At 48.4% G+C, this 15,096-nt stretch overlaps 1 protein-coding gene and 1 long non-coding RNA gene across 5 annotated transcripts in view; both read left to right on the forward strand.

The window, feature by feature from the left end:
- LOC309521217 overlaps window positions 1-15,096 on the forward strand; it is a 57,190-nt gene that overhangs the window by 2,365 nt on the left and 39,729 nt on the right. The window lies entirely within an intron of this gene.
- TBX1 (T-box transcription factor 1) overlaps window positions 1-15,096 on the forward strand; it is a 50,122-nt gene that overhangs the window by 2,280 nt on the left and 32,746 nt on the right. For 3 of the 4 annotated variants that reach the window (XM_082203213.1, XM_082203211.1, XM_082203212.1), the window contains one exon: window positions 4,336-4,855. In XM_082203213.1, the coding sequence (XP_082059339.1) occupies window positions 4,336-4,855 (520 nt within the window). Of the gene's footprint in view, window positions 1-4,059; window positions 4,856-15,096 lie in introns of those variants that run through there. The other variant, XM_082203214.1, reaches the window with a different exon arrangement.

A 15,096-nucleotide genomic window follows, 5' to 3' on the forward strand; every position in this document is an offset into this window, starting at 1 on the left:
AGCGGAGATATACTCAGAGTAGACCCAAAGGAGCTAATGAACCTGCTAGTCATGCCCATTAGTTTCAATGGGTTCTGCTTGGAGTACCCATTATAATTCATAATAATTAAAGACAATAATAATAATTACTATTATGATGAATGTTGTGCAGCATTACCAAGTCACTTAGCATTAAACTCACCGTGTGAGCGGATGGGTCTGTGAGCAGCAAACATTGCAGTTTTGTTTGGGGTTCTTAAAAAAATAAAATAGTCCATACTTTTGTTTAACCGATCTAGGAACTAAACCACAACCTCTTCTGGTTTGCTCGCCCGCCCGGAGTCTTTTCTTTGGAAAACGACTCTCCTCTAAAAGTAACCGGGGCTGGAGTCCCGAAACAGAAGCCTACCTGGGCGTCAGCCCCATTGAACTCAGTGGGGTTGGCTTCCGAGTAAAAGCATCTGTGGCATTTGGGTGGCACATATAACGTTAGCAACTGGAGCCACCGCCCACGGAAAAAACAAACAAACCACAGGCTCTCTCAAATCGATAGTAAATCTAGGTTAGGCACATGCTTGTAATGTGCTGCTTCGCTGTCAATTAGCAAAGTAGCCCTGAGCTATGCAGTTATTAGCAGCGATTGAAGCGCAGTCAGGAAGGGACCACGTGTGTGTTTGGAGGGAGGGGGGAGAAGCTCTCTCTAATTTGCCTGTAAGAACAAGAGAAAGTTGAGTATTTCGGACATATAAGTATTATTATTAAATTCTAATTATTAAATTTACAAGGAACTATAATAGTTCCCTTCTACATAAGGAAAGTCAAGGGAATGCAAATCTAACCGCAGGACTTTTTAAAGTCCCGTTCCTTTGAGTGGCAAGAGGTGAAGTCTTCTCTTAACACTTACTTAAAAAATAAATGGCTGAAACTTCGGAATAAATGAATGACCGGATGGTTCCCATATACGGTGCAGATTATACACACAGGATCACGCTAACTTTCTGACATAAAACACGTTTGAGTCTTGCTTCCCGGTAAATATGGTAAACACTGGGTTGTATTTTATATACAGAGATCTTAATCACTTAACTTGGAAGCCTGTTCCATTTAAGTTTTTTTAAAAAGTTTACTATAAATAAACACACAGAAATGAACTTGGGCTAGATTCCACTGCGATAGCCCGGTTCATTTCAACGCGCAACGGGGCGTTAGCCTTGGCGGGGAGGAATTAATTCACGAGATTACAGAGCTTGGAAGAAATACAAATAATTAGAAAGAAAATAAAATAGCAGTGTTATGGTATAGGAAGTCATATGGCGCTTATAGAAAGTATAAAACAATGGTTTTAGAACTTCAAAAAACCCCGGCTGGTTCAAAGTCAGGAGGCGATTTTCTACAACAAGGCCACAGGGTAGTTGAAATCAATAAAGGCGTTTAATTGGAGAGTGGCGGAGAGGATTCTCTGTTTCAAATATTCCATTTGGGTGGGGGGGGGGGGAGAAAGAGAGACTGGGGGCTCATCCAGACGACCAGAGCAATAAACGCTATATGCTGTATTACAGCGCAGCAAGAACACCGTGCTAAACAGCAAGCGAATAACACAGGACGCAATATGGATTTAGCGCGTGTTTGTAAACCGCCTGGAAGAACTAGCTGGTGGCAATGCAGGATACAAATAAACTTCAATTAATTAAACTTCGCGGAAAGGTCACCCATAGGAACCCCACGGAAGTGAATGGGAGAGATGTGGTACTGCGCGGTTCCCGTTCACTTCCATGGCTCTCTCTCTCTCCAGTATGAAACCTTCTGGCTTGAGGAGGTATCCAAGAATAGCTCAGAATAATATGACGGGCTTCCACACTACATCTTAAAATAAGCCATAATAACTTTTTTAAAAGTTGCTTTTTAAAGGTTACTTTTAAAACAGACTATACTTACTTGAACTGACTCTTAAACAACAATAAAACTTATATTGTATATTCGCTATTTCATTATATAGCGGGATTTAACCTCGGCAGTAGAGTCCTGCCAACTTTCCCCAAATTTTCTAGTAACCCAATTCTCTTACAGGAACATTTTTTTGAGAGGAAGTAAACTCCATTGAATAGGATATCTAAAGAGTCGTGTAGGAAAATATGCCCACTCAGTCTGATTTCAGTGAGTATTCTCCGCAGGAATCACTTTCATCTTAATTTTATTTTTAAATCCGAACCGAGGAATCAGAATAATTCTGTGGTTTCCTTGGAACTTGACTTCCAAGGAAATGCACTTCCCACGGCAATCTAATAATAATAATAACTTCCCAAACTAATCTAATAATAATAATAATGATAATGCCTCTTCTTGAAACCAATACCATTTCATTCCTTCCAGCGTGCAGAGCATTGGGGGGAACGTCATAGCTCAGTTGTAGGACATCTGTCTTGCATACAGAAGGTACCGGGCATCTCAGGTAGAGTTGGGAATGTTCCTTTTCTAAAACCCTGGAGAACCGCTGCCTGTCATTGGGGACAATATTGAACTAGAGAGATCAGTGATCTGGCTCTGGGTTAGCAACAGTGAATTTATCCCCCTACCCTCTCCAATACTGTGTTCACATATTAGCGAGCCCGCAATCCGGATTAATACTGCAATCTCATATATAGGACAGTAAACCTCATTCAACACTGTATATAGATCGGGGGCCTAATTCGGACAATTTCGGGGTGGAGAGGGGATTCCTGTCCGAGTCCCCCTGGCCATTTAAATAGAGTCAAGAGCTCAAATAAGGCCCCTCGCTTTTGCTTCCAGTATACGGCTTAAGAGATTTGTGGACCGGCGCTTGCTGAAGCTTCAGAGGTCCTGGGTTAAAAACGAGCCTGTCTGAATGGGTAGGAAAGCTGCAGTGGTGCTGGATGAGTTTGCACGTCTATAATATGCAGATAATTAATTTGCAGTATAATAGGAGATGGGGGTGGGGGTGGATGAGAGGCGATGTAAGTGGGGGGGGGTTGTTTTGTTTTGGTTTTAAAGAGGTTGCATGTAAATTTTTGCTTGCATCAAAGCTGGGAGAGCGAGCTAAGGGAGAGCTCCAGGAAAAGCCCACCCCCTCCAAGCGCGCGCGCGCGCTCTCCCCGCTTGTCAATCACTCCGCGGCTCCCGAGGCAAGGAAAAGCGCGCGCGCGTTACCTGCAGGGGCTCCCCTTTATCGCCATTGAAGAAGAAGGGAGAGGGGGGAGGATAGTAAGAACCGGTTTGGTGGCAGCGAAAAGAGGGAGGCCCTCTGCTGAGAGAAAGAGAGAGGGAAAAGAGGCCGCCTCACAGCCAAGCCAGGAGAAAATGGAAGCAAAGCAGGGCGTTTAAAAGATGAGGGGGACGAAAAGGAAGAGGGAGGGAGGGTGGGTGGGGGGGCGGAGGTGCCGAGCCCTGCCCGGGCAGCCAGCCGCCAGCGCTCGCTGGCTGACTGACGGCCGGGCTGGCTGACTCGCCCTCTCCCTTTCAGGGGCGAGGCCAAAAGCCAAAGCGCGAGAGGGGGGGGGGAGAAAGAGTTTGGCGGTGGGAGGAGGGACGTCCCCTGCTGGGCTGGGCGCGAGGAGGAGATAGGAGAGCGTGGCGCGCGCGCCCAGGCTTCTCCACCGCCGCGCTCCCCCCCCCCCCAGTCCCCGGGGGAATGACTCAGTCCGTCTGTCAGTCAGTCAGTCAGTCAGTCAGGAGCGCCACAGCGCGAGAGAAAAAAAGAGAGAAGCAGTCTGAGGGAGTTCTTGTCAGTAGCGCTCGCTCGCTCTCTCGCGCCGCCGGGGGAGCGAGAGAACGCCAGAGAAAAGGAACTCGTTCCTTCAGAGCGCGAGGGGCTTTTTTTCTGGGCCTCTTTCTCTCTCTCTCTCGGCGTTCACTTCTCTCGGCGTCTCGCCGGAGCCGAGGCGGTGGCCTTCCTCGGAGAGCCCCCCGGCGCGTTTATGAGGAGAAGCAGCCGCGGGGATAAGCTGTAAAGTCTCTGGTGCGCGCGCAGGCGCGCCACCGAAAGCGGAGGAGCGAGCTAGCCGGCGCTGAGGCGAACTTGGCCGAGCGCCTTTTTTTTTAAAGGGGGGGGGGGAGGTGAGAGAGAGAGAGCGAGAGAAGAGAAGAGGCCAAGTCAACCGAGAGAGAGAGAGAGAGGGGCCTCCATTCTCTTTCTCCCTCAGCGGCGGGGCGCTATAAATTGAGGCGGCTGTGGCGCCGCGGCCCAGTTTACCTCAGGAGGGCGAGCAGCTCCGGGAAGCGAGCGAGCAATCGACCTGACCGCCCGCTGTTCTCTCTCTCTCTCTCTCTCTCTCTCCTCCCTCCTTCCTTTCCCTCTCTTTTCTTCTTCTTCTTCTTCTTCTTCCTCCGGCATGATATCAGCCATCTCCAGCCCTTGGCTGACGCAGCTGTCCCACTTTTGCGACGTCGCCGCTTTCACGGCCAACAGCCTGAGCAGCCTCAACGCGTCGGCGGCGGCCGCGGCCGGCTACCACCACCTCTCGCCCTCGCCGGGGGACCCGTACGGCCAGCATGAGCCGCCGCACTACGAGCCCTGCTCGGCGCAGCAGCAGCAGCAGCAGCAACACCCGCCGCCTCAGCCGCCACCGGCGCCGCCGCACCACCACGCCAGCCAGCAGCAACAGCAGCCGCAGCAGCTCGGCTACGCCTTCCCAGGCGGCTCCGGGGCCAACCCTCCTCCGCCGCCGCAGCCGCCGGGCTCCGACACCCCCGAGAGCGGCGGAGGGGGAGGCGGCGGAGGCGGATCGGCGCCGGCCTCGGCCAAGGCGCCGGTCAAGAAGAACCCCAAAGTGGCCAACGTCAACGTGCAGCTGGAGATGAAGGCGCTGTGGGACGAGTTCAACCAGCTGGGCACCGAGATGATCGTCACCAAGGCCGGCAGGTCAGAGCCCCTTTGCGCCTTCCTCCCCTTTCTTGTTTTGCGCGCGCAGGGGGGGGGGAGGGGGGTTGGACTGGATGACCCCGGAAGGTCCCTTCCAATTCTGCCATTCCATCCCTGCCTCTCGAAAAGCAAGCGGCAGGCTTCCTAGTCTTGCTCAGAGGAGATCGGGAGAGGCTTTCCTTCGTGGTGCTTTTTGAAATGGACGGGCCTAAGGGAGTCAGGTCCGTTGACTTCAATGGGGCTACTCTGAGCAAGGCTAGTATGGGTCTCCATGGGGCGCTAGGGGCTTCCTTCCCAGAAAGTGGGGTCCGCCGTTTCTCCTCACCCCCAAACTTTTTCCCCGAAAGACCCCCTTCTCAGGTGCTTTCTGCCCCGATGGGCAGGCAGTGCAGACGAATGGGAAACATACCAGGCGTTCTTTTATTTATTTATGTTAAGGCGATTATTATTATTATTATTATTATTATTATTATTATTATTATTATTATTATTATTATTATTATATCACACGATCCTGCCACAGTTGGGCGCTTTGGGGGTGTCTGGGGGGATTGGGAAGGAGGGAGGGCTGCGATCCTATGCCTGCAGAAACTTGCAAAGCTATATTGGGCTTTCTTCTGAGCAAAAGACACGCTGAGGATTGCGGCGTTGAGGCTGCGATTCTGTGCTCGCCTTGGATAGTAAAAGCCCTTTGAGCGCGTTGGGACTTTTAATCGACTTTCTGGAGTTTATTCTTCGTTCCTGCCGTGAATACCACTAGGTACCCCCCCTTTGCTTGCTTGTGGCATTTTTTTCACCCTCCCCTTCATTGTTTTCCTTACGCTCTTCCTGCTGTGGCTTCGGTTAAGTGCAGGAGTTACTAAGGAACGAATTCGTCCCTAAACGCCCCGATCCCAACCACTTTCACTCGTTTCCTCCTCTCCTCCTTCAGCGGTGCTTACTTCCAAGTAAGGCTATGTGATCCAGGATCCTTCAGTTTATTGACTCCGGATTTCATGTAGCGACATCTCCGCTTATCTGACCCAAAATGTTGCTGATTTGTTTGCTTTTTTTAAAAAAATCCCCTTTACAGTTCACAGTAGTACAGGCTAGTGCTGGTGGAAACCTTTTTGATTTGAAAAATAGGTGTGGAGGATCATTATCATCATCATCATAATGCGATGATTAAATGATTAGTTCATTACCAGTCTTAATCAACCCTCATCCTTCCAAAACTCTTGCTTGAGCCCCAACCTTTACATATATGCACAATGTGTATTTTTAAAAAGTAGCGCTGTAATGGTTTAATAGATCCTGTACACGTTTACTCAGAAAGAAGTCCTACTGAGTTGAATGAGAATTGCTCCAAAGTGTGCGTGTGTGCGCGCCTAGGATCGCAGCCTGCGCTCCCTTTACCGCCCCGCCCCACCCTACCCTCCTCGTCATTTCCTTCCGATAATTTGCTGCCCATTATAACTTTAAAATAGCTTCCCGCAAGGTGGTAGCCCACAAATTAACTAAACGTAATTGTACTCAAAACTGGCTGATCCACTTTGATCCTGAACGCAACAACGTGTACTAGTCATTCCGGCTGATTTAACGAGGACTCATTTTCACCTAAATAAATTGTTTCGGGTGGGGGCGTCAGCGGTCTCGCTTTGATTCGGCGGAAAAGGCAAGCTCGATCCCTAAAACCCTTCGATCAGGTAGAAGCAGCCCGCCTGGCCTGATTTGGTTTGCGGGTTGTAACGTGTAAAGGGGTCAACGCGTGACCACCAGGGTTCATTCCCTATTTTGGGGGGAAAAATGTACAAAAATCAGAATTAAAAGTTGAGATTCTGGCAGTCGAGCGGAGATTTTAACTTCCACAGGGATACGCTGCACGCTTTAAAATTATATATCTTAATATTTTAGCTGGCGCAAAATCTGCTTAAAATCTTAATTACGCGTCGTTTCTTTTCATTGTCCGGAGTTTGGGTTCTAGTCTCTGTTGAGTCGCGTAAAATGCGGGTTTCGCAACATACGGTTCTTTCTTTCTTCTTTCTTTCTTTCTTTCTTTCTTTCTTTCTTTCTTTCAACCGTCCCACCACAGTGCAGAAAATTAAAGTTCAGAATTTCAATGCCATTTTAATGCTTTTGCTTTTTTAAAAAGTTCCTAAGGAATGAATTCAAATTCCCTTCGGGTGATAGATAGGTTGGAAACATTTTATAGGCCTGTTTCTGGAAGAAAATATATATTTAAAAACTTCACTCTTTCAGGGTAATCTGCTTTCAGTCACTTGTGTTTCTTTAAGGGGAAGCTCTGCGTTTTGTCTCAGTGTGGAAAAGAAGAGTTGGGAGCGCAGAACAGAGAAAGCCTCTTATAAATGTGTGGGGAAGCGCGGAGAGGCAAACGTGTGTTTACATTGCTTAAAATATATATGAAAAAATACAGGGAGGGGGTTATATCAATACGGAGCTTTGTTAGTACTTTATTTTGAGCGGGGGAAATGATGGGATTTCGCTTGTTTAGTCATCTCTTTCTATTCATGCCTTCGGAAGGGAAGTAAAATAAATTCAGGATTCGCCCTAGCAGGCCTCTCAAACTCTTTCTATATAGTACACACACATATATAGTATATATACATACACAATAAAAACAAAAATAGGTTGGGTTTTTTAAAAAAGTATTACGTTTCGTTAAAGCCTTAGTTCAGCATAATTTAAACATTCATTTATAAAATGCTGGGGATTTTTTAATTATTATTTTTTGTATTTTAAATGTTGGGTATATACTAAATGAAACACCTACTTCAGAGGGCCGCATAAATTAACTTGAACACACATAGGCACCCCCATCCCCAACTTTCCTGTCCCAGCAGGAGTTGTCATATATTATGCTCCCGTTTTGTTACAGCAACAACCCACAATTGAGTTAAGTTGAAATTATTAGAAGTTGTTGCTCCGTTGGGGCCCCGACTATGGAGCGGTTTCTGCCGAGGCAATGAACGCCGCCCAAGGCGCTATAAACAGACCTCCGCTTCCGCGTCAGGAGAAAGTTCAAGCCTGCGCTTAGTTCCTCGGAAGTAAGACCCAGCAAAGTTCAGTTCCTCACTAGCTAAGAGTCTTTAGGGTGACATCCTCTGTGGGTATACGGCCAGCAATTGGTAGATCAGCCCCGCTGGTTTCAAAGGGGAATTGGTTGAAGAATCACAGTCCCTAACTTCTTTTTATGGCAAGTATGCGGAGAGGGGGGGAGGGCTAGCTGGGGCCTTGAATCTGATCCCAACCAGCGTGGCAAATATCGTTGGTCTTCCAATCGCAGCACACGGGCTCACTTTTATTTTGTTAGAGCAAGGCGCTCCGGATCTGGCTTGTCAGCCCCATAACCTTTTCGGAGAGGAGCCGCTTTGGTTCTGGAAAGGAAAGACTCCATTGCAGAGAAGAGGCCCGGTGTGCGCTGGAGTCCCATTTGGGTCTGACGCTTTGGGGAAATTTATTTTCTTTCTTTCTTTCTTTCTTTCTTTCTTTCTTTCTTTCTTTCTTTCTTTCTTTCTTTCTCGCTCTCTCTCCCCCCGACTGTTCCTCGGGAAGCAGAAACGCCTGCACATGTTTGCTGGTAGCAAACCGTGAGCAGAAAGGAACAAAGCCTGCCAAGTCCACCACCGTCTCCTGCCGAGAATGCTCCGTAGGAATTATTAGCCAACCCGGTCATAATTTTCTTTTTCCAGTCGCCCCCGCTCTCTTTCCCTTTCCATTTACACCTCTGCAGCAAGGAGCGATGCAGAACACCTGCTGGTAGGCAATGGGCACGATCCATGCTCTTTTAAACTGCATTGATCTCCCCCTCTTTTCTTATCAGAATGTCATACATTTAATAAAAACACCTTCCCAATCCTGGGAACCGTGGTTTACACCTTAGAATCCCCAGTACCCTTAACAAACTACAGTTTCCTTGATTACTTTTTTGTGGGGGGGGGTGCTTTAAATGTATGGTGTGTATGCAACTTGATCTCTCCCAGGGGAATCTAGGCGATTTCCAAGGAACTTGGCTTTGCCTGGATCTTGCCCAGCCTTTTTAGATCAAGGATTTTTCCTTTCCTGGGAGGCGATTTTTTAGTAACTGGTCTAGAAGTTATGTAGCCGTGTCAGAAAGAGAATACCCACCCCCTTTTAAACTTCCACAAAAGAACACTCTGTTTACTTACTTTACTTGGCAGTAGTTAAGTTTAAATAATATTTGACTCTGGACTTCACAGTCCTACGGTGACTCCATAGATACGTGTTTGGGGACCCTCCTGCTCATTCTTCTGAGTGGGTCCCTGGACTTCTGCCCCCAAAGTTCTACCTGGATGGCACAGTTTATAATTGTTGATCGTGTTAAAAGAACCCTTTTAACTAATACATAAACATGAATTTCCTCCCCCAGGCACAACAGAAGTTGCTTAGCGTTGTTCCTGTCGCTTTGAGTGTTTGCTCAGAAGTAAACCTCGCTGTACGAAAACGTAAATGTACACAGTTGTTGCGTGTAAACAGCACACACACACACACACACAGAGAGAGAGAGAGAGACAGACAGACAGACAGACAGACAGACAGACAGACAGACACAGACACACACAATTTCCTTTCCAGTCCCTTTGGAGCTAACCGAAGGGACACGGGGGAAAATACAGACTGGCTATGAGATAGTCACTACCTCATGTGGACGCCCCGCAGAAAAGTGAGCGAGCAAAGCGTGACATTGCCACCCTAAATCTAAAAGGCTATACACAGTCACTTGGGATTGAGTCCCACTGGGCTCGATGCGGTTTGTCTCTGAATAAACATGCCTGCGAGGATTGCAGTAAAAAGTACAATGTGGAAAACGTTCATTTAGGAAAGCAGAGATTCTGGATTTGAAAGGAATCTCTCCATGGGCGAGCTTCTTGGTTTGATTAAAAAAAAACAAAGTCTTGCGGGAAAAGGAAACTGATGCCCCAGTTTCTCTCTCAGATTCGCGAGAATTAGGGTTCATACCATCCGGCAGCTTCTAAGTCAATGGCTGCTTTTGTTCTGAATTGGTAGGGCTGAAATAATGGAGCGGGGGAATGGGCGACTTCCTAAAACCTCGGCGATTGTTTCAATGGGGGGAAATGCTCTTCGCATTGATTTCGGTTTGGTTTCAGAGTTCTTTGCCCACATTCCTGGGCCCTGCTGTGTGCGCGGGCCTCCGTAAGTGAGTTGGGGGTTTTGTGGGGCGTGGTTTTTGGATTTGAAAGTCCCGATCGTGGTTTCCCCAAGAAGCCCTCTATCTGAAACGGATTTCCTTTTTTAAGTAAAGGTCAGCGCCGTTGATTTCAACGGGGGTCGCGTCCCAGTGAACGTGTTTATTTATTAGCAACACTGATACACAGCTTAATTTTTTAAAATAAAAAACCCCTGGCTGTAAGCGGTTTTAGGGTCTGTGTTAGGGTCTGCAGATCTGAAATCCACGCATTTCGTATGTTAACGAAGTCCTGAGCTTGTGAATCGAACCGTTAACCCCTTCCGGACTCCTATTTATTTTGGGGGGGGTGTAAAATAGCGGGTTGTCAAATTTTTAAACGTCAATTTTAGATAGAATTACAATTGCAAATCCCCGAAACGCTTAGGTCCGGCCAGGGCGAGTTTGCTCGACGTAGTTCTGCGCTGATCCGTGCTGCTCTAGAACTTGATTTCGCCCATCTAAATTGTAGAAAAATAATCCACGATTCTATTATCCGCGAACCCCTTGTCTTCCCTAGTTCCTTTGGAGGTGGGTCACTCCAAAGCGGTTTTCTTTGCTTCTTCGTCTTGACTGATTTTAGTAGAGTTGATTACGAAGCAAGATTCCCTAGGGAGGTCTTCTAAAAATCGTGCTTGTGCGTTTGAGAATCTGCTGGATTATTTTTAAGTGGAACAACGAGGGAAGAATTAAGGCTTAATTCCTAAACATTTACTGGGGAGTAAGTCCCGTTTAACTTACTTGGACTCAGTTCCGAATAAAGGCAAAAATGTTCGGCGAAAGCGGTGGGAAAAGTTACTGGATATCGTTCCTGTCTGTATTTTAAACTCTCTCACATGTATACTGTCCTTACATTTTAGCCCAAACCGTTTTAAAATTCTGAACGCCTCTACCAGAGGTGGGGAAAGGGAAAGGTTAAAAGGGGGCAAAACAAACCGATCTAATTTTTTTAAGACAGGCTTCTAGTCCCTGGTAAGGGCGAGTGGTCCGGTTTATTTTAACGACTCCTTAAAACCGGTGATGCTTCAAGCTGGAGTTTCTCAAGTTAACGTGTTTGTTTTTCAAGCTTCATTTAAGGCCAAACGCGAAGAAACACCGGGGCGGGAGGTTAATAGGGTTCACCTCCTGTTAAACTATCAGCTCAGGGCCTGACACAATATTGCGCTCCGGGTCTGGGGGTTTGTGGTTTGGTTTTTCCGAAGTCGCCCCAGTCCCCACCAGACGGGACAAGCAGGCACCGTTAAGCAGAGATGCCCGCACGTTTTCTACAAAGAGCACGTTTGGTTCGGAGCCGGCCAGAGAATCTCTCTCTCCCAAGCACAGACGGGGGGCGGGCAGAGAAATGTTAGGGGGAAGGCTCGTGAAACGTCGGGAACAGAAAGGACAGCTGTCCCAATCCGCAATGGAGACTTCTCCCTCCCTCCCTCTCCTTCTCTGCCTCTCCTTTTCCAACGGAGCCCGTGCTTCTTCCCCCTGGAAAGCGAAGCAGCTCCCGGACGGGTGGCCAGTCTTCTGTTGCAGCGAGCAAGCGAGCCTGCACCAGTGCGCCTCTTTGCCTGGGAGTAAACGCCCGTTGAACTCCCCTTGCCTGGGGAGCTGCTGAAGATCTGCGTGCCCCGAGGGAAGGCAGGAGCAAGAAAACCTACGCACCAGGGAGCCCACAGACCAGGAGTATGCAGCTGGCAGGAGAGGACTCTTGTCCGCCTTCGTTTAAGATAATCCATTTGTTTTAGTACTGTATTTAAATTGTAAACCGCCTTGGGTGCCTTGGCAGAGAAGGCGGTATACAAATCCAATAAGTAATTTAAATATACAACCCATCTCCCTGCGTCTTGCGGACTGGGTTCTCGCAGTAGTTTATGCCGCAGTAAACCAACCCATGCTTTTAAGGTCGCTTCCAGGCGGTTGTTTCGTTAGCCATTCAGCCCGACTTGTTTTGGGGAGGGGGAGGTTAGACGACGAAGCAGGCCTATTTCACGAGCAAGTCATTCTGCTCTGCGGCAGGGAGGAAGAGAGATTAGACGACGTTGTGCCAAGCAAGTGCTATTCTGCACTTTCCAAGCGCCGTCCTTATTTTTCAGAACATACCAGTGTTCCCTGAAAGGGACCCAGTTTAACAAACCTGCTCAGATATCTTCTTCATATGATGGTACAACTTTTTTTGTGTGTTTGTGTGTCGGGGAATCGCCCCTGACATCTCTGATTAGAAGCAAGAGAAACGGACAGCTAAGCGGGTCTCTTTATCACAAGCTGCTAAGTTTACTGGTGCCGCATAAGTCCCGCACTGTGACATATTCTCTAAGAGGAACTACGTACTGAGACTACAGTTCTATACAACGGGACCCAACGAACTCAACAGGGCTGAGTAGATATATATTCGACTGCGCTGTTGATGGGACGGATTGTGGCCATCCTTATCCAACTTTTATCTTTCCGACCCCTTGCAGATCGAGCCTCTGCATACTTACTTGGGAGTAAATACCACTCTGCTGCAATAGGTGTTGTCCTTAGAGACGAAGCCCTAGAGTTTCTGAATTGTTTAAGTACAGAATCTTAGGACTGTAGAGCTGCAAGGGACCACGCGGGTCATCTAGTCCAACCCCCTGCGATGACCGAATCTTTTGTCCAAGGTGAGGCTCGAACCCACGACCCTGAGATGAAGAGCCTCTTGCTGTACCCACTGAGCTAACTCAGCCATCCCCAGAAAGCTGCTCTGATATAAAATTCATTATATATTTTTCGGAGTGGGGCCTCCTGCACATTTGATTTCAGAAGCCCCATCCTATCCGTTTTCTTACACACCCAATTTATTTCGGGTGGGATTTGCTCCCAAACAAGTTTGCTCGGAGTTGACACCTACCTTGTCCTCTCATCAGCTTAGCAGTTAAACATTTTAGCTGGGGGGTCCTGACCGATTTCAAGGGGGGTTTATTTCCCAATGGGGTGGGGGGAAGCGATCCAGAGAATTGAAAGCTGCGCGCTTAGCTGTGTGAGCAGACGCCGGCTGGTGCTTTCAGAAAAGGCTCCTGCCCACCTTGGTCTCTGCCTGGATTGCGCGCAAGGCGCCTAAGGATTTGTTTTTAATTTATATCCCACTTTTTTCTCCAGGGAGCTCAATGTGACCCACCTGCTGCTCTCCCTCCTTATTTAATCTCCGCAATAGCCCTGTGAGGTAGTTTAGGCTGAGAGCGCGTGACTGGCCCAAGGTCACCAAGTGAGCTTCATGGCCCAGTGGGGATTTGAACCCTGGTCTTCCAGTTAAGAGTCCACACTCTAACCACTAGGCCACACTGGCTCAGAAAGCCTGAGGCTGCTTATGCGCACACCAAGCATTTTAAAACACATTCTTCCAAAAGATCCTGGGAACTGTAATTGGCGCCACACAGCACTACAGTTATAGGGACGCAGGTGGCACTGTGGGTTAAACCACAGAGCCTAGGACTTGTCGATCAGAAGGTCGGCGGTTCGAATCCCCCCCATGGGGTGAGCTCCTGTTGCTCGATCCCTGCTTCTGCCAAGCTAGCAGTTGGAAAGCGCATCACAGTGCAAGTAGATAAATAGGTACCACTCCAGCGGGAAGGTAAACGGCATTTCCGTGCGCTGCTCTGGTTCGCCAGAAGCGGCTTAGTCATGCTGGCCACATGACCCGGAAGCTGAAAGTCGGCTCCTTGGCCAATAAAGCGAGATGAGCGCCGCAACCCCAGAGTCAACCACGACTGGACCTAATGGTCAGGGGTCCCTTTACCTTTAGAGCTACAGTTCCCAGCACACTTAACAAACTCCAGTTCGCATTATTCTTTTGTTGTGGGGGCGGGAGAGCCTTGCGCTTCAAACTTGTGGGGTGTACTCAGTCTAAGCTCCAGGCTGAGCTTCTGAGAAACGTGTATGTCCAAATCACATCCCGCCCCCTCAGCTGGGAAAAGTTTGGTGGCCTGGGAAAGTGGCTCGCCTGGGGAACGTGCCTCCAGTCTTGGGATGCTGGGCCCTTCCTCGGCTGATCTCCTCAAGCTCTTCTGAGCCAAGCTGGGAATAGGCACAGAGGAAGCTGCTCTGTAGGGATTCAGACCATTCCTCCATCTAGCTCAGCGTTGTCAACAATGACTGGCAGCTGTGGTTTCAGACGCAGCCAGGATTGAACGTGGGACCTTGTGCATGCGAAGCAGACCCTGTACCACAGTCCTATGGCCACCCCCATTGAAGATGCCTGCATTTAAGAGCCATCAGAATTTACTCTTAGTCTTGGACTCTTGCTCTCCTGGCTCTTAGCCAGCGCATGGCTCAACCTTCACATAGGATGGAGCCCACAAGCAGAAAGACTGAGATGCAGCTCAGACTTCTTTTCACTGTAAAGGTAAGGGACCCCTGACCCTTAGGTCCAGTCGTGGACGACTCTGGGGTTGCGGCGCTCATCTCGCTTTATTGGCCAAGGGAGTCGGTGTACAGCTTCCCGGTCATGTGGCCAGCATGACTAAGCCGCTTCTGGCGAACCAGAGCAGCGCACAGAAACACCGTTTACCTTCCCACTGGAGCGGTACCTATTTATCTACTTGCACTTTGACATGCTTTCGAACTGCTAGGTTGGCAGGAGCTGGGACTGAACAATGGGAGCTCACCCTGTCGCGGGGATTCGAACTGCCAACCTTCTGATTGGCAAGTGCTAGGCTCTGTGGTTTAACCCACAGTGCCACCCGCGTCCCTTTTTTCTTTTCACTGTAACCACATGATAAAGCCTGCCTTCAGGTTCCTGCTGTGGACTGAATGTGAGTAAAACTTTATTCCTGCTTTTAAAGAAGACTGTGTTGTGTTATTATTATTCTAAGAGGGAGATAAAGGGGAAACTTACCAGGAACAATCCAGACTGGACAAGCCAGACCTGTTTGCTTCATTCATTAAACGGTTCTAATGAATCATCAACTTGCTTCCAATAAGTTGCAAAGGCAATGTGCGCTGCTGTTTACTCACTAGCGTGAGTGAGGAGGGATAATATCAAAACAATATATCCTCTCCTACCTTCCTTGACATTGCCACAGCTTTTACG

The sequence above is a fragment of the Podarcis vaucheri genome (assembly GCF_965113315.1).
Source record: "Podarcis vaucheri genome assembly, chromosome: 16".
NCBI classification, from domain to species: Eukaryota; Metazoa; Chordata; class Lepidosauria; order Squamata; family Lacertidae; genus Podarcis; species Podarcis vaucheri.